Below are 26,667 nucleotides of genomic sequence, written 5' to 3' on the forward strand. Positions count from 1 at the left end.
TGATCTAATTTGGAGCTTACATAACCACAGACATACATGACTAACCTAATACAAAACAAAATGTGATTAAGTGCTTAAAATAGAGGCCTGTGAAGTGCTATGAAGCACAAAGCCATCTACTCCAACCACCCTGTTCTAAATATGAGAAAACTGAGGCTCAAAGAAATCACAAAACAAGATAATGCACGGCCCGAAGGCAGAGCTCTGCCTTGTTGCCAAGTCCAGTGCCTCCTCCACTCCACCATCTTAATCTTTTTTTCCTAATACTTTTAATGACAATAAATAAAGGAAAACATTGATATAGTTTCTTCCTTTCTCTGATATATGAAAATTTGACATATCCTATGCATCTTCATCTAAACATACGCTCAAGGGGCGCCTGGCTGGCTCAGTCAGTAGAGCACGCAATTCTTGATCTCAGCATTGTTAGTATGAGCCCCATGTTGGGTGTAGAGATTACTTAAAAATATTTTTTAAAAAGAAGAAAATAAAAATAAACATACACTCAAGAAATATATCATTTCATAGAGTCTACGACAGGCCTACTATATAAATAACACTTATTAAAATATATTCAGTGTTTACTGTATGCCAAACCACTGTGCTAAGTGCTTTATAAGCATCTTATTTAACCCATACAGTAACACTGTGATATAGGTATTATTATTATGTCCATTTCTCAGATGAGGAAACTAACAGTAAGTCATTAGTCAATGTTCATACAGTTAGAAGTGGTAGGCCTGTCCTTAGAACAATGCCACTATACTACCAACTAGGAAAAAAAAGTATACATTTTAAAATTGATAGTCAAAACTCAATGATGAGCCTATGATCTGTACTGGGAAATGATAATGATTTTTTAAATTGCACTTAAAGTATCTGTTTAAATTATGTCGTACTATTCTTACACACAGGGCAGGTCAAGGTTAGACAGTTTTCCATTTATGCATATAGGAGTTTCATATAAGAAACTCTCAAATAATAAAGAAGTTAGATCATTCAAGCATGTCAGAGCATTAAAAAAAGAAAAATAAACCAAATCACACAAATATACTTAAAATTTAATTACCCAAAAATAATTTTCTACACTAAAGTCAGCATGATTTGGATTACAGATAAAATGTATGTGAGCAAATACCTAAAAGACTAGCATCAAAAAACACTTAGGATCCAAAATATAAAAACATAAAAATCTAACTTTGAAAAAGCCAGTATTGGCTTTAAAAACTTAATTCCACATTTACTTGTCATCATAAAGCACTCAAATCAAGAGCCACTAACCAGTACATACCTAGCCCTTTACACAGGGTCTTGCCCATAATAGGGCAGAATAAACACCTGCTGAGTAAGTGTATGTGATGGGTGGTATGACAGAAAACCACTAAAATATCATTTAGAACAATACCGACTTCCATATATTGGAAAAAGGGAAGAAATTATGATAGGGCAGGATTTAAAAAACTGAAATGAAATACAAATAAACACTTCAAGATTTACAAACATAAAAAACTTAGTGAATTTTTATGGTGCTTATTAGGTGTCAGGCATTTTACACCTGATGAAATTCCGGACACAGAAGGGTTAAGTTTGAGGCACACAGCTGCGAAATGGCAGAGCAGAGAATCTGAACTTAGGCATTCTAGCATTAGAGTATATGGCATTTAAATGTCATACGTCTAAAAGAGATATAATTTTGAGAAACTACATTAGAAAATACTTCCCTTCTGGATACATTTAGCAAAAATGACTGTCAAATCCTTACACATATGTGCAGATAATAGTCAAGCATTAAAATGAAATTGTATTCAATTAGAATGGGGATTAATTTAAACTAATTTCTCTTAGGTGATCAAAATTCGTGAATTCACGAGTTCAATGGATGTTCTATTTTCAAAACTTTTGACTATATGCAAGCCATAAGAATAAAAAGTTTTGATCTCATATTTTTACAAACATAATTTATTTAAAGTTTTGCATACCAACAATAAGGAAGTCAGTATATAGCAATGGTTCTCAATTCTACCCCCAAGAGGACATCTGGCAACATCTGGCAGACATTTTGATTGTCACAACTTGGGGGGTGGGGGGGAGACTCAGGAAGAATGCTACTGGCATCTAGGGGCTAGAGGACAGGTTTGCTGCTAAACATCCTAAAATGCACAACACAGCACAGACCCCACAACAAAGAATTATCCAACCCAAAATGTCAATAGTGCAACTGTCAAAAAACCTTGGCATAGAGTAATTAATTCGAATTACTAGAGAACACACCATTTCTCCTCTTCCAGGCTCAATCTCAAATTAGTACTTAGTCTTTCCCAATACTAAGTTCCTAATACTCTGAGACTCATAATTCGCCTCTACTAATACTATTACTAAGATAATTTGGAATTTAAATGAATGGATTTTTTTAGTTTATAAAACAGAAATGAAAACACAGGAAATAAAAACATACACACATATGTGTTGAAAAGACAAACAGTTATCTATTAGATGTAAATATAAGACAAAAAAGATAAAGAAAGCACTTACTGTAAAAATGTTCTAAATTCTGAAGCTTCAAAGTTCTTCACAGCAATAGACTCATGATTTGTTAAATTATCAGATGTCTGTCCAATAGTATGAAAATAGAAGTCAGGAACCCTTGCTAAAAGGACTGCTTTGTGTGCTTTGAACAAAGTACTACCTACAGAGAAAGTAACATCTGTATGGGTTTCTTCCTTTAGGAGCCTGTAATGAATAAAAAGGAACCATAGTTTAATTAGTGATACTCAGAAATATATAATATACCCATTTTTATAAAATAATTTTTCAAAATAGCACACATTAAAAATACAGAGGTAAGTAACAAAATTAAAATAGGTTAACATGAAAATGAGTTTGTTCTCAGTTCATTCCAAAGAACACTGTTTAATACTGGCTTAGAATCTAATTTTCTAAAATTTATAGTGAAAACAAAGATAATTACACTAAAAAGAGTAAGAATATTTTTTCAAAAAGTATCTTTTCATTCCTTCTGGTAATAATAAAATTTATCTTCTGCTATTTATGTTGATTTTCCTTTAAAATGTACCTGCTTTAGATTTATTTCAGAAAAAGAACACAAAGTAATATGGTCATTGTCAAAAAGAATAAATTTTTTAAAATCTTACTAAAAGAAGCAAAAAAAAGTAAAATGTCAACAACACAAGCAAGCTGAGTATAACAATAGACAATACAGATTAGAAACTGGTACACTTTGTTCTGACTATTGTTAAATACCAAGTCTGAAATGCAGGCTTGGCCGTCAAGAATGTGACATTTTAAGCCCTTTTCCAGTTTTTTCCTCACACAAATAGAACAAACCATGCTCTAATCTGTTACTAAAATGATGGGCTCATGGGGTAGCCCATTCGAATCCCTTTACTAATGCACATGCTTATGGTAAAGCCACTGATTACATGTAAAGTGATGAAGAGCGGAAATCAGCATCATAATACAAACTGTCATAATCTTTTGTCCCTGTGGAAACTATATATTTCTACTCCCTAAATACTAAATAATACTTCATATCACTATATCATTATCCTCGGCAAGGTACATATTCTCAGAGGATTTCCGTATCACAGGATATAACTGGCAATCACACCAGTACACTACAGGAGGTACAACTAATGGACAAAGATATCCATTACAGTGAAAGCTCAGGATGTTGCCACTGACACTCTCACTCCCCCAAGACCAAGTTAATGGCTCCTTCCTCTGATCCCAATGCACTCGGTGCATACCTCTATACCGCGCTTCTGTCATTGCATCATTATTTTTTTGAGTCTTTCTCCCTACTAGACAATAAATTCCCAAAGGTAAAAACTGTATATTCAGTATACAGAGCTCAATATCTGCTTGTTGAATTTTGTTGTATTTTACCCTAAACAAAACAAATGCTTCAGAGCACAAAACTTTCAGAACCTTGGAAACAATAAGCAAACAATAAGCAAACATTTTAGTCAATATTTTAATCAATAAATTATTTTCATAAGTGATTTTTAAAATTATGCAAAAATGTACTGGTCTCTCAAACATTAATAAAAATTCAAATTGCATAAATACTCAATTTTTTCTTTCCTCCCACCCACCTTTTCTCCATCCTCCACTCTTCCCCAAGTGAATAAGGAAACAATGAGCTGGTAGCCATATAACCATCACTGGGGAATCTGCCTTGTTCTTAATACATGCTCATGAGTATTTGTTAAATAAAAAAATTTATTGTGTTTAAAAAATTGTCAATATGAAAATATAGTGTTTTATTTTATAAAACTACTTACACGAGTTACAAGTATATCTTGTATGCTACAAGTAACAGAATTATCTGACGCAGACTGGCTTAAATATTAAAGGGGGTTTACTGGTTCATCTAATAGTAAAGTATAGAGGAAGGACAAGTTGAAGCAAAGGCTCAACCATTTCTAGGTCCAGCGTCTTTCTATCTCATTTCTCTGCTAACTACTGCATTAAGCTATCTGGTGCATTTTGGACTGCTGATTATCATTAAAAATGTGTTAAGCAGGTACTATGTACCAAGCACTGGGTACAGATAGAAGACTAAAACATATGTACACTCAAGGATTTTACTGAATAGTAGCGAAGACAGGCCTGAAAATTAGACTGTGATATATTCAATAACACAAATAAGTAAAATTTTTTCAGAGACAGGCATAAAAAACCTTACAGAGGACAAGAAAACCAAATGAGATTTCAAAGATCAAATAAGAGTCGCTCAGGGAAGCAAGGCAAGGTCATAGAGTTAGTTCCTGGTTCCACATTCCTTGCTAAGGTATGTGTGAGTATGGAGCTACGAACTGGTCAGCAGAGAGTACTAGGGGGCTAAGAAGCGACAGATGAAGCTGCTGGGATAAAGACAAATAAGAGGCAAAGAGTTTAACTCCATCTTACAGTTGAAGGCTAATCACCAAATGATTTGAAACATGGATAAATTCATTTTTCAAAATATCACCTATTAGTTGTATAGACAAGGAATCAGGGGGAGATGAAAATGAAGATGAGAAAATTACTGCACAACACAGATGAATGATGTAAAGGCTTGAGCCAGAAGAGATCAATGGTGATAGAGACTAGGGAATGGAAATAATTTGGTAATAGGATTGGCAGGAATTAGTGACTGGATGTAGAAGGTGAATGGAAGGGAATAACCCCTTTTTTGGCTTGGACAACTGGGTGCTGATTATACCACCAACCTTTACTGTATATCTGCTATTCTAAACTTCATTCTCAACTCCAGATATATTTCCAATTGTCTCCGGCATATGGCTTCCTCAACATTCACCACGCTTCTCCCTTTCAAATGCCCTAAGACTTGGCACCATCTCCTGTGTTTCCCTTCCCCTGTACCTCCACATGTAATTGGTCACTGAGCCAATCAACTGCACATGTGAATCCCTTTCACTTTTTCCATTGCCACTGCCATTATGTATCCCTTGACTATTGAAAAATCTCCTCGCTAGTTTCCTTGTTTCTAATTTCTCTTCCCTCAATGCAAGATCTAAATATGTTAAACTTCTATTTAAAAAACACCAATGGTTCTCCACTGCCTCCACAATACATTTCAAACTCTTCACTGAAGAATGAAGAAAGAAGGTCTCCATGATCTAGTCTTAGTTTACCCATTCACCCTCATCTGCTCTCACTTTGGTTGTAGGCCATATCCATAATCCCCTCCCAAAAAGCTACCAAATTCATTTAGCATTCATATATGGCTCGTCTTTGTAGCACATGACCCTGATGCTCTTAACCACATCTGAATGAACAGTGGAATGAGCCAAGGTTAGCCATCAGCCTATGTGGTAGTTAAACAAGTAAACTCTAGCGGAGATGTTCTATAATAAAGAGAAACTGACTGATGACACTGTAAGAGAGTGTCAAAGCAAATCTAAGATACAGTAAGAAAAAGAAATGGGTAAGGACAGAAGCAAAGATGAAGGAAATAAAATTACGGAAGATAAGTTTGTATAACTACTGCAGAGAAAACAGACTGGGCTCATATTCTGGTTGTGTGACCCTGGGCAAGTCATTTTAATGTTTCTGGAGTCAGAATGTCAAGGTTTTTATTCAGACTCTACCACTTCATACCTAATGTTCAATTTCCTTACCTGTTAAATGGGAATAATACCAAGACTTACCTCACAAAGCAGTCTACCCAGCATCTAGCTGATAGAATAGCAATAACTTTAGGTTATTTTTATTACAATTGTCTTGAATAATGGTCCACTTCTCAATGAGGTCTTACTATATAATTGCTGTCACACCCCAAGCAACTTAACAATTCTACAGCAGATCTGGCTTTTTGACCACTGAAACAGTTTCCTATTTTACTCACTTCTCCATATACCCGATTATCTCAGGTCACGCAGAGGTGTCTCTGTTCCTTGCTGTTTAAGAATCTAATACAACTTGGGGCACCTGGGTGGCACAGCGGTTAAGCGTCTGCCTTCGGCTCAGGGCGTGATCCCGGCGTTCTGGGATCGAGCCCCACATCAGGCTCTTCCGCTGGGAGCCTGCTTCTTCCTCTCCCACTCCCCCTGCTTGTGTTCCCTCTCTCACTGGCTGTCTCTATCTCTGTTGAATAAATAAATAAAATTAAAAAAAATTATGTTTAAAAAAAAAAAGAATCTAATACAACTTGCTTTCCCAAAATAAATCAAACTCTTTCAAATCTCTGTGCCTTTGTAAAAGCCATTCCCTTTGTTTAGATATCCTGACTTTTCCCTTCCTAATATTTACCTAATCAATTTTGAATCAATCCTTTAGAGATCACTCAAACGTCACCCTAAAAAGCCTTCCCCAAACTCACCCCAGTCCCCATAACTTCTTTTTAACTATTTTTTCTTGCCAGAGTGTAAGCACAACACCAAAGCTATGTCTTATTAATCTTTGATTCTTCAGGACCTAGTACAAATCTAGGTACATGGCGGGGGAGGGGGGGTGCTAGATACTTCATTAATATTTGCAGAATAAATCCATTACATTGCTGTGTTTGAAAAAGATTAATTTGACACAGCAATTAGGGTGCTGGGTGCGCATATGAAGTTTTCTTTAAAAAAAAAAAGAACTGCTACATCTTTTTTTTTTTTTTTTCCTTGTAATAGGAACTTAGGAGTTCAGGATCCTATCCTTAATTACTGCTCAGATGAGGATAAATTGTTCCCCTACTATACCTTAATTTCATTTTCTTTATATAAATCAGACAGGTTCTCTTCCTTAAATTCCTGATATCTTAAGGCTTACAATACAGCCAGGAGAATAAAGCCATTGAAAAGAAAGAGCGCCTCATCCTTGCAGATTCACCCTAGAAACAGACGAACTTCAGTTTTATTTTTCCATCTTTTACATTAATCCCCCACTGGTGGAGACAAAGCATCATCTCTGGCAGATAAGCCCAAATTGGAAATTTTTTTACTTTATAGAAAGCACAGTTTATAGCTGCTGGAGCCTAAGTGTAGGGGATAGAAAGCACTTTTTAAAATGTAGAATGCTGCACAACTGTTGGTTATTAGTGGTAATTATGTTTACTCTAGTTCAGTAGTTCTTAAAGTGTGACCGAGGCAGCCAGCATCACCATCACCTGGGACCTTGTTAGAAATGCAAAAGCTCTCTTCCTGACCAACTGAACGAGTACTATGGTCTGGGACCTAGGACACTTTTTAACAAGCCCTCCAGGTCATTCTGATGCACACTAAACCTCATGAAATCAGTTTTGGTGGAAATGGCAATTGGCTAGGGAATATTTCTAAGCTTCATTTTCTTTATAAACTGAGATGTCATTAACCGGATTCACCATAGCCTCAGTTAAGCTTCAGAACAACCCTCCACTTGCTTGCGTCCTCATGAGAGCTGGGAGTTGCTGGGAGCTGTAGAGTGTTCTAGGTGGTGAGGGGAAATCAGTTTGCAATCAGGAAATATTTCTATGTAAGCATTTCTGGTAAAGTGTTTCAAGAAGGTTCAGAAGAAAGAGACCTCCAAGACTCCACTAATTTGTTCTATTTTTCCTTAATCTAAATATTCATTTTTATACTTAATTTTATCATTTTTCTCAAACTAAGCTTATTTTTTTAAAAGTGTACGCTTCAGGGCCATGAAACCCGGATCCATCCCGACCTTAGCTATGCGTCTTTCAAGAACTAAGCCTATTCGTCGTATTCTGTCATAAACTGGTCTTGCACATAACTATGATACTAATTTTGGTTTCCTTTTTTAATCCGGTACGTGCTCTCCGAGGTGCTCGGGATTGGTTTTTTAGGGCGAGGGACCCGCTCTGTAGTGAGGAGACTGGTGCACGTCCCACAAAAGCCTGAGGCGAGGAGAACGAGGAGGGGAGGGATGAAGTGGCCGAGAAGCCACAGCTTCTGGGGCGGAGGTCGTTGCCTTAAGACCTGAAGCAGCCAGAGTTCCCGCCTCCTCCTACCTGAGCAGATCCTGGCTGAGCTGCTCCGATACCACCGCCTTCAGCCGGCGACGCTCACAGGGTCCCTTCCTTTGCAACCCCTTACTGCAAACTCCAGGGGACCCCAGAAGTACGACGGGCACCGCGCCACCCTCCCCACAGCCGGCCATGTCCCACAAAGGCACGGCGGCACCCCGCAGGCCCAGTACAGGATCTCAATCTCCGGCAGCGGGAGAAGGGGGCGTTTCCGACCCAAAGCTCCGCTCCTACCCGAATCCGCCCCTCAGGGAAAGGTTGACGCCTCTCCTGTTTGCACCCGGTCCCTTACAGCGGTGGGACCGCTCTCCGGGGCAATCTGGGAGGCCCGCGCCGCACGTGACCCAGGAAGGGTGTGCGCAGGCGTAGTAGCTCTGTTTACTTCTGCCGGCGGGTACCCTGCCCCCATTACCCAGGGAGCAAACCATCTCGCGGGATAAACCGTTCCCTCCGGTTATTTTTTCCTTGCTGTGTTTGCGTTGCGGGGGTGTCAGCCGTTCATTTTAATAGATGTTTTATTGCGAGCCGAGTCCAAATCAATCTGCGAGCTTTTCCACATTACGTCTTCCTGGGATGTCAGCGCTTTTTTTTTCTAGCCAAGAACAGGTTCACAGGACCTTTCCTTGGCGAGTCACGCTCCCTCATTATGTTGCTTTGGGCAAGAAAAACGGGGGGTGTGAGGAGAGGGGAAGTAACTTCGTAAGATCAGCAAGAGTTAGGACGTCCTGAGTCCGTTGCAAAGGGTATGTGCAGAGTCGAAAAGACGCCATCGCTTTCTAATCCAGGGAGTGGCTCCTATAACGGCTCATAAACTTTGAGAAATCTCAGCATGTATTCCAGCGCTTTTCATATAAAGCTATAATATTTATGACGAGGAAGGGAAGAGGTAAAGCTGAACGGGCAGAGCCTTTAATTGAGCGGGGAAGTAAGTGGATTGGTGAGCTATCGAATTTTGAACATTTTGGCCTGAAGAAAATAGCTGGACAGGATATAATTTAAAAATCTTTTGGTGTTTTAAAACTTATTTCCTCCGAAGGAAGAAAGCTCAATAGTTCTGCTTCGTTCAGAAGCTCCACAAAATTAACATATAGGGTTGGTTTGTTTGAATCAGTTTTCAAAGGATTCAGAGGTTACATTTGGTTCTTTTGTCTCCTGAGTCTCTTCTAAATAGCATGTATTTGGAAAATAGACGGACCTTGTACCCTAAGATTGGCCAAAAAGTAGCTGTTTCTCCAAATAATGCCCCTCTCAAATATTCAGACACATGAGTATTGAAAAGTATAACTGAATAATTGATTCTTAATTATTCCTGTAGAAAAGAGGCGTGTCAAAGATAATAATAGTTAATATTTATTGAGTGCTTATTAGGTGAGAGAACTGCCCTACCTTCTTTATATACATTAACTCAATCTTCACAACCACCATTTAAGTAGGTCCTAACTAATATGAGCCTAATCTATAGGTGAGGAAGTTGAGGCATGACAAGATAGGTAACTTGGGAAAGGTCTCACAGCCAGTACAGTGGTGGTCTAGGTATTAAAACAGGCTGACTAGCAACTCTTCCCCTTCAAAGTCTGCAAGAGTTCTACCATACCCCTTTATCAGCTGAAGTAACAGGCATTTTTATTATGCACAATTGCATTTATTAACTCACTGGTTCGGAATGGATGACAGAATGGTTTCTGGTTCATGTAATTTAATTCTCGTAAAACACTTTAGGCAATTGGCTGTGTGAAATGATTTAAGAAAAGTGCCCCTTTAAAAAACAAATATCTTAAAAATAAATAAAAATAAATAAAAAACAAAAATCTTGTCAATGATGCTTCACATTTAACCATGAGAGACTTTTTACTTAAAGCACTATTTTTATTTTAATTAATTTAAGCCGTGAAGTCATTTAGACCTTAATGTGAGTGAAGTTACTGGATTTTTTTTTCCTGAAAGACATTTAGGAAGAAAAAAGAATCCTAATGAACTAACAATGGGAGCTTTGAAGGTAGAAACAGCTAAATCCATAATTTTGGGTTGGGTTGGCCTTGACCGTGATTCTCATGTGTGAAAAATCAATTTCGGTAAAATTGCCTTGGAAGGCAAAAAAAATTCTTCTAAGAACTATAATTCATGAAAGAAAAGTGATTTTTGGGATGCATTATTTTTTCCTTCTTTAAAAATGTTTTCATTTGAAACATTTCAAATATGCAAATACACAATATATCACCGATATTGGGCTGGGTTGTTTCTAAGCAATACACTTTTTATAAGAAAAAAAATTGCTGAATTTATACTATATCTGATTCAAATTTACTATTATGAGATTTTTAGATTCTTTGTTTTTAAGCTCTCTTCTTTTTTTTTTCTTGCACTGAAAAACTCTTGGTTCCTAACAGCATTAACAGAATTACTTTTCTATATATTCCTATAGAAGTTATTAGAGTTTCATAATAATATTATTATTACTACTAACAATTACACTATATTCAATTTAAGGTATTTTGCATTATTATCATGGAAATATCAAGTTGGGGGGCACCTGGGTTGCTCAGTCAGTTAAGCATCTGCTTTTGGCTCAAGTCATGATCTTCGGGTCCTGGGTTCGAGCCCCACATTGGGCTCCTTGCTCAGCAGGGAGCCTGCTTCTCCCTCTCCCTGCTTCACCTTCTCCCTCTCCTTCTCCCTCTGCCTGCCACTCCTCCTGCTTGTGCTCTCTCTGTCAAATAAATAAAAATAAAAATTTTTAAAAAAGAAATATCAAGTTGAGTAGATTCTATAGAATGACTATTTGTGTCCTCCCAAAATTCATATGTGGAAATCTAATCCCCAGTGTGATGGAATTTGGACATGGGGGCTTTGGGAGGTGATCAGGTCATGAGGATGGAACCCTCATGAATAGGACTAGTTCCCTTGTAAAGGAGACCCCAGAGAATTTCCTTGCCCCTTCCACCATGAGAGGATACAGTGAGAAGACAACTATTTGCATACCAGGCAGCGAGCTCTTATGATACACCAAATTTGCCAGTGCATTGATCTTGGGCTTCCCAGCTTCCAGAACTATAAGAAATAAATGTTGGTTGTTTAAGCCTCCCAGTCCATAGTATTTTAGTTATAGCAGCCTGAACTAACTAAGGATTATAAAACATCACTTAACCATCTCCTTTCTCACGGGAGAAATGCGTGGAAATAATCTCAGAACAATATTTGATTTTTTCCGTCACTTTCCTTAAGCTTTCCTCCTCTGCTCACCTCCCCCTCACTCACTTCTTCATCCTTTCTTCTCAAAATACCAGGAAGCTAACTAATGAAGCTTTATGGGTCCCACTTGTACAAGCCCTTTCCACGGATCCAATGGGATCCCTAGAAATGTGTTTCCTTTTTGTAGTTTTGGGGTATGTTTTTGTAAATTTTTGCAAAGATAAGAAATTTGACCACATTTGATCAAGTCTTTCTTCTTAGCTGAATGTCCCCTCATATGTGATGGCACTGATTGCCTACAGGCATTTTTGGGATATGGCCACAATGAAACTAAGTTGAGGATACAGTAGTTTGGGTTAGCAAGGCATATTTATTGGTTCACAATCATTTCCACATCTAGATAAGTTGTTGCTCCCTGTTCTGGTGCAGGAATGGCTTCCAGGAATACTTTGCTGATTCATCCTGAATAGTAACATGAAGGGATAGGGCCCAAGGTCACATACATCATGTCCCATGTGAAGATGTCTTACAGCAAAGGGTGCTAGAGATATATAGGTGGTTAGGAGGTATACAACAGTAGGTAGAGGATTCAGTTCTCACTGGTGCCTAGCCAGAGTGAAAGGAGTATTCTTAGTAATGCAGAATATGCAATTACAAACACAAATTTCCCCTTTGATGAGGCTCCTCTGTCCCTGGGGAGGGGTCTCTATGCTTGCTGTTCTTGGAGAAATATTCTCAGAGGAGTGAATAATTTCCCCTGGGTGTCTCAGGTGTTTTTCAGATGGCTATTTTCACGCAATCTGTCTTTGGGTTGCTTGCCTGCCTGGAGCAGTGCAGTGCCCTTTGGGTTTTATCCCAGTCAATCCCACTGACTTTTAAAACTCCAAACTTTAGGGATGTGCTGTGGAAGGGCCTGAACTGTTCTTCTGGGGGAGGGTTTTGCTGCACTGGGATGGATGCAGGTTTGACCAAGAAAGGAAGTCATGCCAGAGCACAGGGGCAAAGCAGGCTACACAGCCAGTGTCCAGATTAGGTGCCCTCAGCAGGTGTCTCTGTGCCTATGCGGAGGCAGAAGAGGGAAATGGTGCCTGCTGGCTCTTTTGTCCCCAGAGAGGTGACTCTGTGAATGCCACCTTTCACAGATATGCTCCAAGAAGAGCGAACAGTCCCTCCCTGTGCTCCTTAGGCGATCCTCAAATCATACCGTCCTCCCTGAGGTTGCTTGCCTGCCTTCTCTCCAGGAGTAGGGCGGTGCTTTCGAGACTATCACAGCTGAGCCTGCCAACCTCTAAAACTCCATTCTTTGAGCCCTGCTGGTTGCAAAAACTCATGAAAATCAGCTCCTTTCATTTCCCAGCCAATGGCTTTGGGGAAGTGTTCTCCTTGTGTGTTCCCCTGTGTGCTCTACTCTCTCTCTGTGACCACAGCTCCCTCCCCTCTACAGCACCCACTCTCCATTTCTACCCCAAACTGCATCTCCGCACTCCTGCGTTCCCCAGTGTGGCTTCTCCTCTCCCCCTAGTTGTGTAGTTTGTCCTGTCAGTCCTCAGGTTGATTTCTTGGGTATTCAGAATGATTTGATAGGTGTGTTCAAGGGACAAGGCAAGCCTAGGGTCCTCCTACTATGACGCCATCTTAGCTCTCCTTATAAATGGATCTCTTATTCTCTACCTTTGGTCGCATTGAAACAAACATATCTTAAGGAAAATAAGTACTATAAGATCTAAAAGAAATATATATTTCTCAAGCACATTTTATGTATCCTAATTAAATGCTCAAGCCACCTAGAGTAAAAACTATTGTGTTTTTTCTCAAAGGATAATTTTATTTCAATCATTGTTTCTATTTGGAAGGTACTTCCACCATTTTCAGGGCTGACTTTAACATTTGAATACAGCAATTAAACTGGCTCTTAATGTGGTAATAAATATAGAGAGACTATCTAGAGATCTAAGTATGAATGAAATAACTTGGTATATTCTGGATGTTTCGGGCAAAATTTTGTAAGTTCTTATATGAAATGTAATGTGAATTCTGTCCAGATATTTCTGAAAGAATCCGGAGACATCAAGATCTGGCACTCCCAAGGCTACCCAAAGTACAGCAACTAACGCCGGCTCTGTTATGAAACCATCCTCATCAAGATCAAAAAGCTTAAATGACATTTGCAGAATCTTTTCAGTATTGGCAGGTTTGCACAGGATAGTCTGACCTGTCACATATTCTCTGAATTCTATGCTGCTGTCATTATTCCTGTCAAAGGGGGCAAAAAATTGTTTCAAGGGCTCTGAAATTAGGACTTTTAAGTAATTTGCAAATTCTTCAGTTCCTATAGTGGCAACTCCTTTGGTGGCGATCGCAATTGCAGCATATTCATCCAGATGCTAATGAATATTATCCCAGTCTAACTTTAATTTCTGGCTAATTTTTGTAATTCCATCAAACTAACTTCCGCGGGTAGTTGGAGATTACCTGTGAAAATCATCAGTCTACAGTCTTCATAAGCATGGCCTGTCACAGACACTCGCCAAGGCATTTGCCATGCTGATGCTCACTGTATTGGCAAAAGGGTTGAGTATTTTTTTTTCCCCTTGGTCTTTTGGTGTATAAACAGGCATAAACTCACCTTCTCCTCTAGTGAAGAGCGGACTCAAGGTCAACATGTAGAAACCCGCAAACCCCTGCCCGGCTTAGGTCACTGTGTCCAGTGTGTTTGGGTACCTGGGTAGCAACTGGTCATACAGGAACTCCTGAAGACAAGTCCCCTAGTTTAAAAGTGACCAGACAGGTGCAATTGGTATGCACTCCTTCCAAGAATATCAGGATCCGTGGTCAGTTCCTTTCAGATGTCACTTGCTTCAGGTTTTCATTCCGGGTATTCTTCCTGGAATTGGGGTCCTCTGGGATCACAAGCACAGGCCGTGTTGACAGTATGAGTTTTCCAGCCACTGGGATCTGCCCGTTTTGACTTGCCAAGACCACCAATGGTAACCCTCCCACCACATGGGTGATTTGGTCAAATAAAGCAGAGTGTGGAGCTGTAACACAGATGAGGGCCTCATCTTGGGTTGCTTTTTCCCCTTTCACTTTAACCAGGAACCCTCCTGAGCAGAACGTTGCCTGCAACAAGAATTTAAGGGGTGGTCGCGCCAATTTTTTCCCCCAACTCTTTGGGGAGTTGACTGGTCAAGCAGATCCACCCTTGGTGGAAAGCGAGCACACTGGCCAGAGGATGATGAAAAGGAAGGCGATGCAGGACTCACAGACTGGCATCAGCACAGTCCTGGAGAGGATGATGTAGCCTGGCGCCACCGGCCCGTGCATCTCTGCTGCATGAAAGGGTTGGCCACTGCAGGCGGTGCGACTCATTCATCCTATGGCGGAAGGCGGACTCCCACACCTCCGTCTCGAAGCCCAAGGATGGCTGAGCCATGAAGCCAATTTCTCAGTGGTCTTGGGATGCCAGTGGATTGGATCTGAGGGCAGCCCCCAAAGCATACCCCTTCCCCATATTCAAGTGCTCTTTCTATTCACCCATAATTAGAACTCTCAGATACAATGTGGGTTAATAAGAAATGAGGATGTATTACCCTTAATCATTTCTTAAAATCAGAACAATTAAAAATGATAAATGGTGTAATAGAATTGGAATCATATCACCGTACAATCTTTTTTGCTTTCTGTAGATGTCTTCCTTTTGACATATATGCTTAATAAATTATTTGCACATGATTTCTGACATTTATATTAAGGGTATATTATATACCTACTAGGGATATATTAATTTAAATCGATGGATATTAATTACAACTTTTTAATTTAAATACGACTACCGGTAAAGTTTACTTACTGTGAGATGCTTTGAGAGCTGGTAAGTCAAATTTGTTTACTTTCCCAACAAATTGATCTCTACAGAGACCATAATATCTCCTTATGCTAAGAGGTTTAACTGATGGAACCCATGAGCCTTTATTTTATATCTGTTACAAGCACTCTTCCACATGCATAGCAAATTAGAATACATCCATTATCATGGGCTGGAATTAGCCATGGCACATTTGATTCATATTCTTAACATGAGTCCACATGAACCAGTCAGCATTCCAAACTGATATAAGTAACAACAACAAACCTTAAAATCTCCTTAGTCAGTAACAGGTTTTCAGTAAAATAAGTAAGGATTATTTCATTGGGTCAACATAAACAAAGTCCTATTTCTCCCTTTGTTGCTGCCCTTCAGAAATGATCAAGAGGAAGCATAATCAAAGTTGCTGTGAACCAGGCTCTCTTCTATACCTTTTAACATTTCTAACTCTGACAATGCTAATTTGCTAATTACTGATTTAAATTCCTTTCCCCATAATTAAAAGTCAAATTGTAGGTTTCTGAGAAATGTTTCTATTTATTGGAGCACACCAGAACAGTGTAGATACAGACCCTGTTATCTTACTGGAAAGATTAGAGGCTTTATAACCAGATGAATCTAGGTCAGATTCTGGTTCTAACAATTATACTGTGGGCATTGGCCAACCTTATTTTCACATCTATAAACTGGTAATACTATCTACCTTGCAATGTTATTATGAGGCACAAGCACAATGTATATAGAAAGTTGGTTTTTTATTAGTAAATAAAAGTTACTTAGGATACAATGATGAGAATTCTTAGGGACATTCCACTTTCTTCTGCCACTATCAGAACTACACTTAGTTTTTTTCACCAACTTAGTCTTATTTGGGAACACAGTTGTAGCCTCTAAGGAGCCACGATTTGGCAATGTTACTTGTTATCTCCCATGCTAAATGAGACCAACCCAAGAGAATGAGTAGGATTCCCTTGAGCTTGTATCATTCTCTATTCTGTAAGTCTTCCCACTCTTATTTGTAATGTTCATTACTACTCTTGAATCCTTGTTTAATTTAACTGCATTCTGTGTATACTTCTTTATTTTTAGAGATTTTTTAAATTTATTTGAGAGAGACAGAGATAGTGAGAGAGAGCACGAGTGGGGAGGAGGGGGGAAAAGCAGGCTCTCTGCTGAACAGGGAGCCCGATGCAAGGCTTGATGCCAGGACCCTGGGATCATGACCTGAGTCGAAGGCAGGTGCTTATCTGAGAAACTCAGGCGTCCCATATTCCAACTTTCCATGGAAAGTTCCATATTATCACGTCCTCTTTCATTTATATTTACCCCATAGTACCTAGCAGTGTGTCATATATGTTATTTATTTATTAAGTAAATATGTGAGAGCCTACAATGGAGCCAGGCCCTTATTCTAGATGCTGGATATACGTCAGTTAATAAAACAGTAAAAAATCTATGCCTTGTGGAGCTTAGATTCTCGTGCACATAGGAAGTATAGAATTCACTTCGGGTTGCATTAATGGGGCAAAAGGACATTTTGATCTTTTGTCTAAATCTCCCACCAATTTAGCTGGAAATGAAGACGAGTAATTTGATGGATGTGCTTTCCTACTTTGCAATATTTAATACACACACACACACACACACATATATATGTATACATGAGAATCTCGACATCATCTCTTGTTAATCTTTCCAGGATAAGTAGTATTTATAGCTGTTTTAAGAATGCATATTCTTCTAATTGTATTTGCCTTCAAACTCATAAATATATTATAAATCTGAGAGATTTGACAATAGAATTTTTTAATGGTTGAAAAATATTAAAAAGAAGTTTTGAACAATAAAATGAAAATTTATACCATTGCAGGTTTGCCTTTTTAAACATGGCGCAGCTAATCTTTAATATACATTTGTAAAAGGCACCAGATGTTAACAGGGTAAAGAATGCAAGAAATCAAAACTGAGCCACTTTCCCCAACTTCCTTTTTGTACCAATGTACACATTTTAAGGCAGATGCTTTTCTGTGCAAAATTCAACAGAAGAAAATCAACATCATGTTACAAGTCACACATTCTCAGATTTTTTTCAATATCATTTGTCAGGATATTTATCATAAAGCATATTAAGACAACTTTTTCCTAATGAAGCTTAAAGGGGTTGATGAACAATTATTAAAAATTATTTAGAGATTTCATTACAGACCCCTCATAGAAGCTATAGAAAAGTCAATCTTTTTTTCTTGTTTCTTCTTTCAGAAATGTCCATATCAGTTTGTTCACTATGTCAGGTTGTTCTTGCTGAAGCCAATGACTGACTTCTGACAAAATAGTTAGCCTGAAATAATTTTTAACGTAAATCTTGGTGACTTCAGCCATCTCGACCTCCATAAATGCGTCTTTCTCGCCCCATAGCAGTAGCGTTGGAATCGTCACCATGTGATGTTTGAGAGGCAGGCAGCTATAGAAACAAAACACGTGGACTTAAGACGCATTGTAAAAGTTAAAATAACATTTTCCCATAATGTTCCTTTAAGCCATACATTCTCAAAGGAGGCGATATCACCACCAATGGGGTGAAAATTGATTCTTAGGAGAATGAAAAAAATTACTTTTTTATGTATAAATCATGGCTGTAAACACAGTACATAAGCAGATATTAAAATTTCATAGAGTTGGGGGGCAATTAGGAAAAAAAATGTCTAAAAATGCTCCTTAAGGAGGTGATGATGAAAAATGGTTGAGAAACACTGCATTAGGCAATCAATCTATACAATAAAAAATTTAAAAGGCTATTTAAGAGAGTGCTCAATAAAATTTTTAATTGGATTAGTCTAGCAAAATTTATAATGAAAGTTATAAATTAAATATGAAATTCATCACTGTTAGGAATAATTTGCTTTAAAAGAATACCAGAATTTCTGAATGATGTGATGAAAGAGAGTTTTAAATGGTGTACTTTAAATATATTTTAAATAGTTCGTTAGATAACATAGCATTTTATGTGAAATTGGAACTGAAAATTCAGAAAATACATACAGACTGAACTTTGCCATTAAATGACACTATATTTATTTTGAAAGATTATTTTTAAAACAATGTTTTATTGTGAATTTTCTTAAATAAAGTATAAAGAATAAAACCATGCATAATTCCATCATTAAAAGATAACCTTTTGGCCATTTTCTATGCATATGGTTGAAACCATACTATAAAGTTCAATAAATATACACAATTTATATACAGCATCCATATTCAAATTTCATGTTGAATTATAAGTTGAGAATTTTCTCATTTCATAATGTTTTTCAAAAGTAATTGTAAAAGAGAGTATTTTATGGTATAATCACCCATAAATGACTGTTCTCCTATACCTGAATATTTAGATTATATCATCAGTTAAAACAAGGGGATGTTGTAAGTGATGCTATAATGAGCATTTTGTGCCTAAATCTTTTTTTGGCATTTCAGATCATTTCTTTCTAAGGCTAGACCCTTAGAAGTGGAATTCCTGAGCTAAAGGATATAAATATTTTTAAAGCTTTTGACAACTACTTGTACACTATTTTTCAGAAAGGTGGGATGGTATTAATTAATTTTGACTAAGCATGGGAATGAACACATCACTAGGCACTCTCCAGCACTGACTTCCATGTTTGTTAGTTATCAAAAATTATGACTTGTGGCTACTTAGGATTGATAGGACGCTGCTAAAATGTGCAGGATATCCCCTATGTCCACTAAGGACTTAACTTTTGACTCCCATACAATTGGCCATCATTTGGTTATAATGCTCCTAAAAATTAAGTTGTTTGTGAATGGGTAAACTGATAGAAAAATAAACTCTACACTTAATTTTGAGACATGGATTGCTATACAAACTTGCAAGTCACTCAAATTCTAGAGCTCACAAAATATTCAAAAGTAAAACATTTTCCAACAGTTATCTGCATATATAACAAAATGTGAGCGTGTAATAATTGAATCAGTAAGGTAAGAGGAGTTTTAAAAGACAATTAGTTGAAAAACAAAGAAAAATATAAATTCTTCACTTATATGTGGAATTTAAAAAACAAAACAGATGAAGAAAGAAAAAAAGGGACAAACACCCCCCCCCCCCAGACTCTTAACTACAAAGAACAAACTGGTAGCTGCCAGAAGAGAAGTGGGTCAGGGAATGGGTGAAACAGGTGATGCGGATTAAGGTACACTTGTGATGAGCACTGAGTAATGTATAACCACCTAGGCCTGTTTGTGTGGATGTGTATTGTGTTTTTGTGAATGTGTTTTAAATTAATAATTCACTTTCTTCGATGGCTATGTCTATTCAGGTTTTCTAATTCTTCATGAGTCAGTTTTGGTTGCTATATTTTTCTTTTTCTTTCTTTCTTTTTTTTTTTTTTTTTTTAAGAGTTTATTTATTTATTCGACAGAGATGGAGACAGCCAGGGAGAGAGGGAACACAAGGAGGGGGAGTGGGAGAGGAAGAAGCAGGCTCTCAGCAGAAAAGCCCTACATGGGGCTCGATCCCAGAGACCTGGGATCACGCCCTGAGCCAAAGGCAGACGCTTAACGACTGTGCCACCCAGGCACCCCTGGTTGCTATATTTTTCTTAAAAACTGCCCATTTTGTCAAAGTTCTCACATTTGTTAACCTAAATTCTATATTTTAATATCTGTTATGTTTATACTTATATCTATTTTCTGCTTTTTAAAAAATTTTTAAATTTATTTACTTAACAGAGAGAGCGAGACAGCACAAGCAGTGGGAGCAGTAGAGGCAGAGGGAGAAGTTGATTCAGGGCTCAATCCTGGGACCCTGGGATCATGACCTGAGCCAAAGGCAGACACTTACCCATCTGAGCCACCCAAGCGCCCCTATTTTCTGCTTCTTAATCTTGTTTATTCATGCTTTTTTAAAAACCAATCTTGGCAAAATTTTGTCTATATTAATAATCTTCAAAGAATCTGCTTTTGGTTTTTTTGATTCTCTCTATTGTCTCTTTGCTTTTGATTGCATTAATTTCTACTTTTTATGTAATTTAAATTATTTTCCTTCCAGTTTATTTTTGTTTACATGTTGTTTTTTCCTACCTCCTCAAATTGGACTCTTAGCTCACTAATCTTTTTGTCTATCTTCTTTTCTAATATAAGCATGGAAAACTGTGAATATATTTCTTCCAAAGTATAGTTTTAACTGTATGCCACATGTTTTGATATTATTATTTTTTCTAAGTTTTTACTGATTTCCATTATGATTTTTTTTGATCCATGAGTAATTTAAAACAATTTTTTTGGTGGGGACGCCTAGGTGGCTCAGTCAGTTGAATGTCTGCCTTCCATGCAGGTGTGATCCCGGGGTCCTGGGATTGAGTCCAGCGTCGGGCTCCTTGCTCAGCGGGGAGCCTGCTTCTCCCTCTGCCTGCTGCTCCCCCTGTTCGTGCTCTCTCTCTCTGATAAATTTTAAAAAAATCTTTAAAAATTTTTTTCTTTTTTTTATGTAGGCTCCATGCCCAGCATTGAGCCCAATGTGGGGCCTGAACTCATGACTCTGAGAACAAGCTGAGCTAAAATCAAGAGTTGAATGCTTAACCGATTGAGCTACCCCAGGCATCCATGAATAATTTTTTAAAGATTTTATTTAAATTCCAGTTAGTTAACATAAAGTGTAATACTTGTTTCAGTTGTACAATGTAGTGATTGAACACTTTCATACAACAGCCGGTGCTCATCAGGATAAGAGCACTCCTTAATCCCCATCACCTATTTAACCCATATCCCCACGCATCTCCCATCTGGTAACCATCAGTTTGTTCTCTATAGTTAAGAGTCTGTTTCTTGGTTTGTTTTCCTCTCTTTTTTCCCCCTTGCTCATTTGTTTTGTTTCTTAAATTCCACGTATGAGTGAAATTGTATGATATTTGTCTTTCTCTGACTGACTTATTTCTCTTAGTATAATACTCTCTGGTTCCATCCAGGCCATTGCATGTCATTGCAAATGGCAAGAGTCTGTTCTTTTTTATGGCTGAGTAATATTCCATGGTATCTGTATACCACATCTTCTTTATCCATTCATTTGTTGATTAACACTTGGGCTGTTTCCATAATTTGGCTATTGTTGATAATGCTACTATAAAAAATGCAGGTATCCCTTTGAATCAGTATTTTTTATTTCTTTGGGTAAATACCTAGTAGTGCAATTGCTGGATCATAGCCATGAGTAATTTAAAAGTTTTTAAAATTTCTGAATATATGAAGTTTTCTAAAAGTTTGTTGTTATTGTTAATTTCTAACTGCACTGTGTTCACAATCTATATGATAATAATCCTTTGGTATTGGTTAGGATTTGCTCTGTAGTCCAGTGTATAATCAATCTTTGTAAACATTTCTATGTACTTAAAAATATTGTGTATTTTCTAATTAGTGGATGCAGGATTCTAGAATTATTCATCAGATCAAAGATGTTAATTGGGTTGTTCAAATCTTCCGTATCTTTATTAATTTTTTCCCCGCTTACTGATCAGTGTTTGAGAGTTAAAATCTCTAGTAGTAATTGTGGATTTTTCATCTTTCCTTGTAAGTATCAGTTTTTGCTTTATTATTTGCTGCTTTGTTATAGGTTTAGACTTGTTTATCTTTTCGCAGGTTAGATCCTATAGTGCATCCAATTCCTAGCTCATTTTAGTTCCTTGGATCCGTAGTTTTGAGAGTCCTTGAATGAGGCTATAGTCCCAGGGAATCTTAGGGTGATAAATGAGAGTGACATTATACCTGTGTATAATGTACCATACTTTATTTGAAGTCATTACATATTGCATAACCATTTTTAATTATGTACTTGACCTTAACTACTCTAATGCAAAGAACCATCAGAAGAGGTCAGTTGAGCTTCCAGAAGGTTTGATGTGACCTTGACCCAGCTAGATTTAACCTATATCCATCTAGTTTAAAACTTTCACCTTTATATAAAATTGTAAGTTTTGACCTTCACAGGCCTGCTTTTTTTCACTCTTTCTCTCTCCATGCTAATTAGTAGGATTCTAGAGCTTACTCTTGGGAATGCAGGTCCTCCTAATGAACAATTGTTAGTAAAAGAGCCACAGAAAAATCAGAATATTTTCCCTCTTTCCTTATAGTTACTTGCTTTGTACCATTTCTTTCTAACTTTGATAAAGGGATAAATCAAGAACATTTAAAAACTATTATTTTTATCTCCTGCTAAAAATTTAGACTTGTATGAAAATGTCATTTTATTTTCTCTTAGAACTCTCTTTATAAATGTTATTTGTAAAAAACAAATAAATGACAAAACATGGACTTAACAATGTTGCTATATCCTATGAGATATAACCTGTAGCCTCTTCAATGTTGTTCTGCCTTTCTAATCATTGCCTTGCTTGATAAATGGGTACCTACCAATGCCTTTTAAATTAACATCTCTGTTTTGCCAAAGATTTTTACATTTATATTTGTAAATGTTGTTGTTGTTAGTCAAAAAAGAAGGTTTGGGTTTACCTCTTCACCCTTCATTCATATAATCTCATGGCTCCCTTTGGATTCCCTATTCAAAGAGCTTGAGAGATTGTTTTATTTAAAATAACACCCACTACAGGGGCACCTGCCTGGCTCAGTTGACAGAGCATGCAACTCTTGATCTTGGGGTTGTAAATTCAAGCTCCATGTTGGGTGTAGAGATTACCTAAAAATAAAATCTTTAAATAAATAAAATAAAACACATGGTATAACTTTTTTCTATCCTCCTACTTTCAACACTTCTGTGTCCTTATACTTTAATTGTGGCTCAATCCAATCTGATATTTAGTTTTTTAACTGGCAAGTATAATACATTCATATTTATCGTGCTTACCAACATATTTAAATTGTTTTTGACGTCTTATTTTGTGATTTCTCTTTACTTTGCTTCCTTTCTCTCCCTTCCTGCCTTCTTTTGCATTGATAGTTTTCTTGTCACCCTCTACTGGTTTGAAAATAATACATTCTATTTCTATTTTATTTTACTAGAAAAAAAATTCTTAGCATGTATATGTGTGTGTGTGTGTGTATCTAATTCTATCATCTATCTATATAATTTCTAATTTTATCCTCTATGTCAAATATAACCTGTCTTTTATATTTCCACTTCTTTATCTCTCTAAGCTAGATTCTAGGTAATTTTTTCAGAGCTATCTTCCAATTCATAATTCTCTTTAGCATGTCTGATCTGCTATTTAACTCATTTATGGAATTTTAGATTTCAATTACCGTTATTTTTCTTTTCGAGAAGTTCTTTTGTTCTTTTCAGCTCTTTCCAGCCTGTCTTGATATTTTCTTATTCCTTCTCATATTTTTTATTCTTTCATATATTTAATGATTTAAACATACTTTATAACCTGTTAGTTCTAGTATTTGAAATATGTAAGAGTTCTGCTGCAATTGTTTTCTGACTCATTAATGGTGGATTCGTATTCTTCATAATTTGAATTATGAACTCATCTTCAAAGGACTTTGTGGAACTATTGTAAGTCTGAGTTGAAATGTATCCTCCAGAGAAATTCTGCCTTTGTTTCTGCCAGGCTGGCTAGGAAGTGTTACCAACCTAGGATGATATTGAAATATAATGTTTTCCCTGATAATTCTAGTGTTATGGAGGTAGCATAAATTCAAGCCCCTAAACCCTTTTCAAAGCAGGCTGTGGGTTGCTAATTCTTAAGGGAAATCTTTTTCTCCTATCTAGAGTCCAAATGCGAACAGACAAATCTCCATATCTTGTCTTTCATTCTATACTTTCTCCCTAGACAATATCTTCTGAACAGAAGACTCATTTGTCTCTGTCAGTGACACCAAGATTTTACATATCTTCATCACAGATTCTCTCCTTTGAATTTCAAACCCTTCTATCTATTTACCTAATTGAATATATAAGGTACCACCTCAAACCCAACTAGTTTAAGATCAATAAAGTTTATGACCTTCCCCTCAAAACCAGTTCTCGTTTAGTGTTTTCTATCTCAATGAATGGCATGTCTATCCATATAGCTCTTCAAGCCAGGAATTCAGGAACCGTCCTTGACATCCCTCTTTTTCTCATCCCTTCCTCCCTCCTCCCCCACCTAACCCATCATCAAACCCTGTCACTTTTCCTCTTAAATATCTCTTAAATCTACCATTCTCTCCACCTCCACTGCCTTCAGACTATTTCAGGCTACCATCATTTTAGCCTGGATCACTGCAGTTTCCTTACATTGAATGAATTTATCCAAATACAGATTGGATTGTTTCTCTTTTCTGCTTGAAACACTCATTTACTAGCTTCACATTCATAGCTCCTAAGTACTTAATATGGTCTATGTGGCTCTGCATGACCAGCCATGGCTTACTCTTGGACCCATTCTCATTTCATTGTCTTCTATGCGCTAGCCTTCATTGTATTACTTAAAACCACAATTCTCTATCTTCCCACACAGCTTTGGTACATGTTGCTTCCTTTTTCTGGAATGCCAATCCCTCCATCCCCAACTTTATCTAATCAATATGTAACTCATCCTTCATTTCTCTATTCAAACATTATTTGTTCGGTTCTTATCCCTTTCTCTCAATGTCTTTGTTTATTTATAACCATATATTCATTGCTGTGGTTATATGCTTGACGTCTATTTTCCCCACTTGGCTAGGGAGATTAGGGACCTTTGTCTAGTTTTACTTATTACTATATCTTGAGTGCTGGCATAGATGAGAACATAGAAAGTGCTTAATAAATATTTCTTGAATGAATAATGATCATTAACAATATGATTACAAATATACGTCTATTCACTATAATCTGAAGGTAAAGAAGAAGTGGATAGAGTTATGGATAAAATAAGTGACAACTACACAGGGGATCCATTATACTATTTTCTCTACTTCTCCATGTTTAAACTTTCCTTAAGAAAAGATTATGGAACTTACAAAATCAGAACACTTCATTTGAGTCTTTGGATAAACAGTGAACTTAATCTTAAAAATAAAATATTGGCTATTGTTGAGAACTCTGTTATAAACATCAGGGTGCATGTATGCCTTTGAATTTGTATTTTTGTACCCTTTGGGTAAATACCTAGTAGTGCAATTGCTGGATCCTAGTGTAGTTCTATTTTTAACTTTCTGAGGAACCTCCATACTGGTTTCCACAGTGGCTGCTCCAGTTTGCATTCCCACCAGCAGCATAAGAGGGTTCCTCTTTCTCTGCATCCTTGCCAACATCTGTTGTTTCCTCTTGTTCTCAATTTCCAAATTATGGAAAGAGCCCAAATGTCCATTGGTTCATGAATGGATAAAGAAGATGTGGTGTACATACTACATATATATGTATACACACACACACACACACACACACACACACACACACAGATACACACACTGGAATATTAGCCATAAAAAACACCAAAATCTTGCCATTTGCAATGACATGGATGGAGCTAGAGAGTATTATGCTAAGAGAAATAAGCCAGAGAAAGACAAAAACCATATGATTTCACTCATATGTGGAATTTAAGAAACAAAACAAAGGAATGCGGGGGGGGGGGGCAGGGAATAAGAAAGGCAAACCAAGAAACAGACCCTTAAGTATAGAGAACAAACTGAGGGTTACTAGAGGGGAGGTGTGTGTGGGGGGAGGGAATGGGTTAAACAGGTGATGGGTATTAAGGAAGGCGCTTGTGATGAGCACCGGGGGTTGCATGTTAGTGATGAATCACTAAATTCTACTCCTGAAACTGATATTGCACTGTATGTTAACTAGCTGGAATTTAAATAAAACTTGGAAAAAAATAAAAATAAAATATTGGCTCTTCAGGGAATGAATATTTTATTTAACTAAAAAGAAATCATACTGACCTGAAAATATTTCGGTAATGGTTAATTGGGCCGCTTAATGCTCCAGGCTGGGAGAAGACATAAATATAAGCTTCAAGATCTTCTGTTGTTAATCGACATCCTTTTCTTCCAATGCCAGTGCTGTGGCTGGTAAACAGATGTTTCAAAGCCTAATTTAAGTGGAAAGAAAATGATTAAAACATTTTAGTTACCTAACCATAAATTAAACCTTTGGCTTTTGAAAGAGGATAATGGTCAGTGTCAGTGACAACTCCCCCTTTCTGCT

The 26,667-nt window shown here is 37.3% G+C and overlaps 2 protein-coding genes and 1 pseudogene across 5 annotated transcripts in view; all 3 read right to left on the reverse strand.

Moving 5' to 3' along the window:
* Nucleotides 1-8,830, reverse strand: part of BTBD8 (BTB domain containing 8) — a 93,813-nt gene extending 84,983 nt beyond the window's left edge. The window contains exons 1-2 of one of the 4 annotated variants that reach the window (XM_026497619.4): nucleotides 8,459-8,830; nucleotides 2,533-2,730 (exon numbers count right to left, since the gene is read on the reverse strand). In XM_026497619.4, coding sequence (XP_026353404.2) covers nucleotides 2,533-2,730; nucleotides 8,459-8,607 — 347 coding nt within the window. In that variant the 5' untranslated portion in view covers nucleotides 8,608-8,830. Of the gene's footprint in view, nucleotides 1-2,532; nucleotides 2,731-6,373; nucleotides 7,078-8,458 lie in introns of those variants that run through there. The other 3 variants (XM_044383645.3, XM_057310465.1, XM_057310464.1) reach the window with 3 other exon arrangements.
* A 4,774-nt stretch (nucleotides 8,831-13,604) lies between these two features.
* Nucleotides 13,605-15,031, reverse strand: LOC113254308 (lysophosphatidylcholine acyltransferase 2B-like; annotated as a pseudogene).
* Nucleotides 15,032-17,130: 2,099 nt separating this feature from the next.
* The window catches only part of EPHX4 (epoxide hydrolase 4), a 31,640-nt gene continuing 22,103 nt past the window's right edge, over nucleotides 17,131-26,667 (reverse strand). Inside the window, exons 6-7 of the mRNA XM_026497621.4 lie at nucleotides 26,403-26,551; nucleotides 17,131-17,988 (exon numbers count right to left, since the gene is read on the reverse strand). Coding sequence (XP_026353406.1) covers nucleotides 17,757-17,988; nucleotides 26,403-26,551 — 381 coding nt within the window. The 3' untranslated portion in view covers nucleotides 17,131-17,756. The remainder of the gene's footprint in view (nucleotides 17,989-26,402; nucleotides 26,552-26,667) is intronic.

The sequence above is a fragment of the Ursus arctos genome, unplaced genomic scaffold (genome assembly GCF_023065955.2).
Source record: "Ursus arctos isolate Adak ecotype North America unplaced genomic scaffold, UrsArc2.0 scaffold_12, whole genome shotgun sequence".
In the NCBI taxonomy this organism is placed as follows: domain Eukaryota; kingdom Metazoa; phylum Chordata; class Mammalia; order Carnivora; family Ursidae; genus Ursus; species Ursus arctos.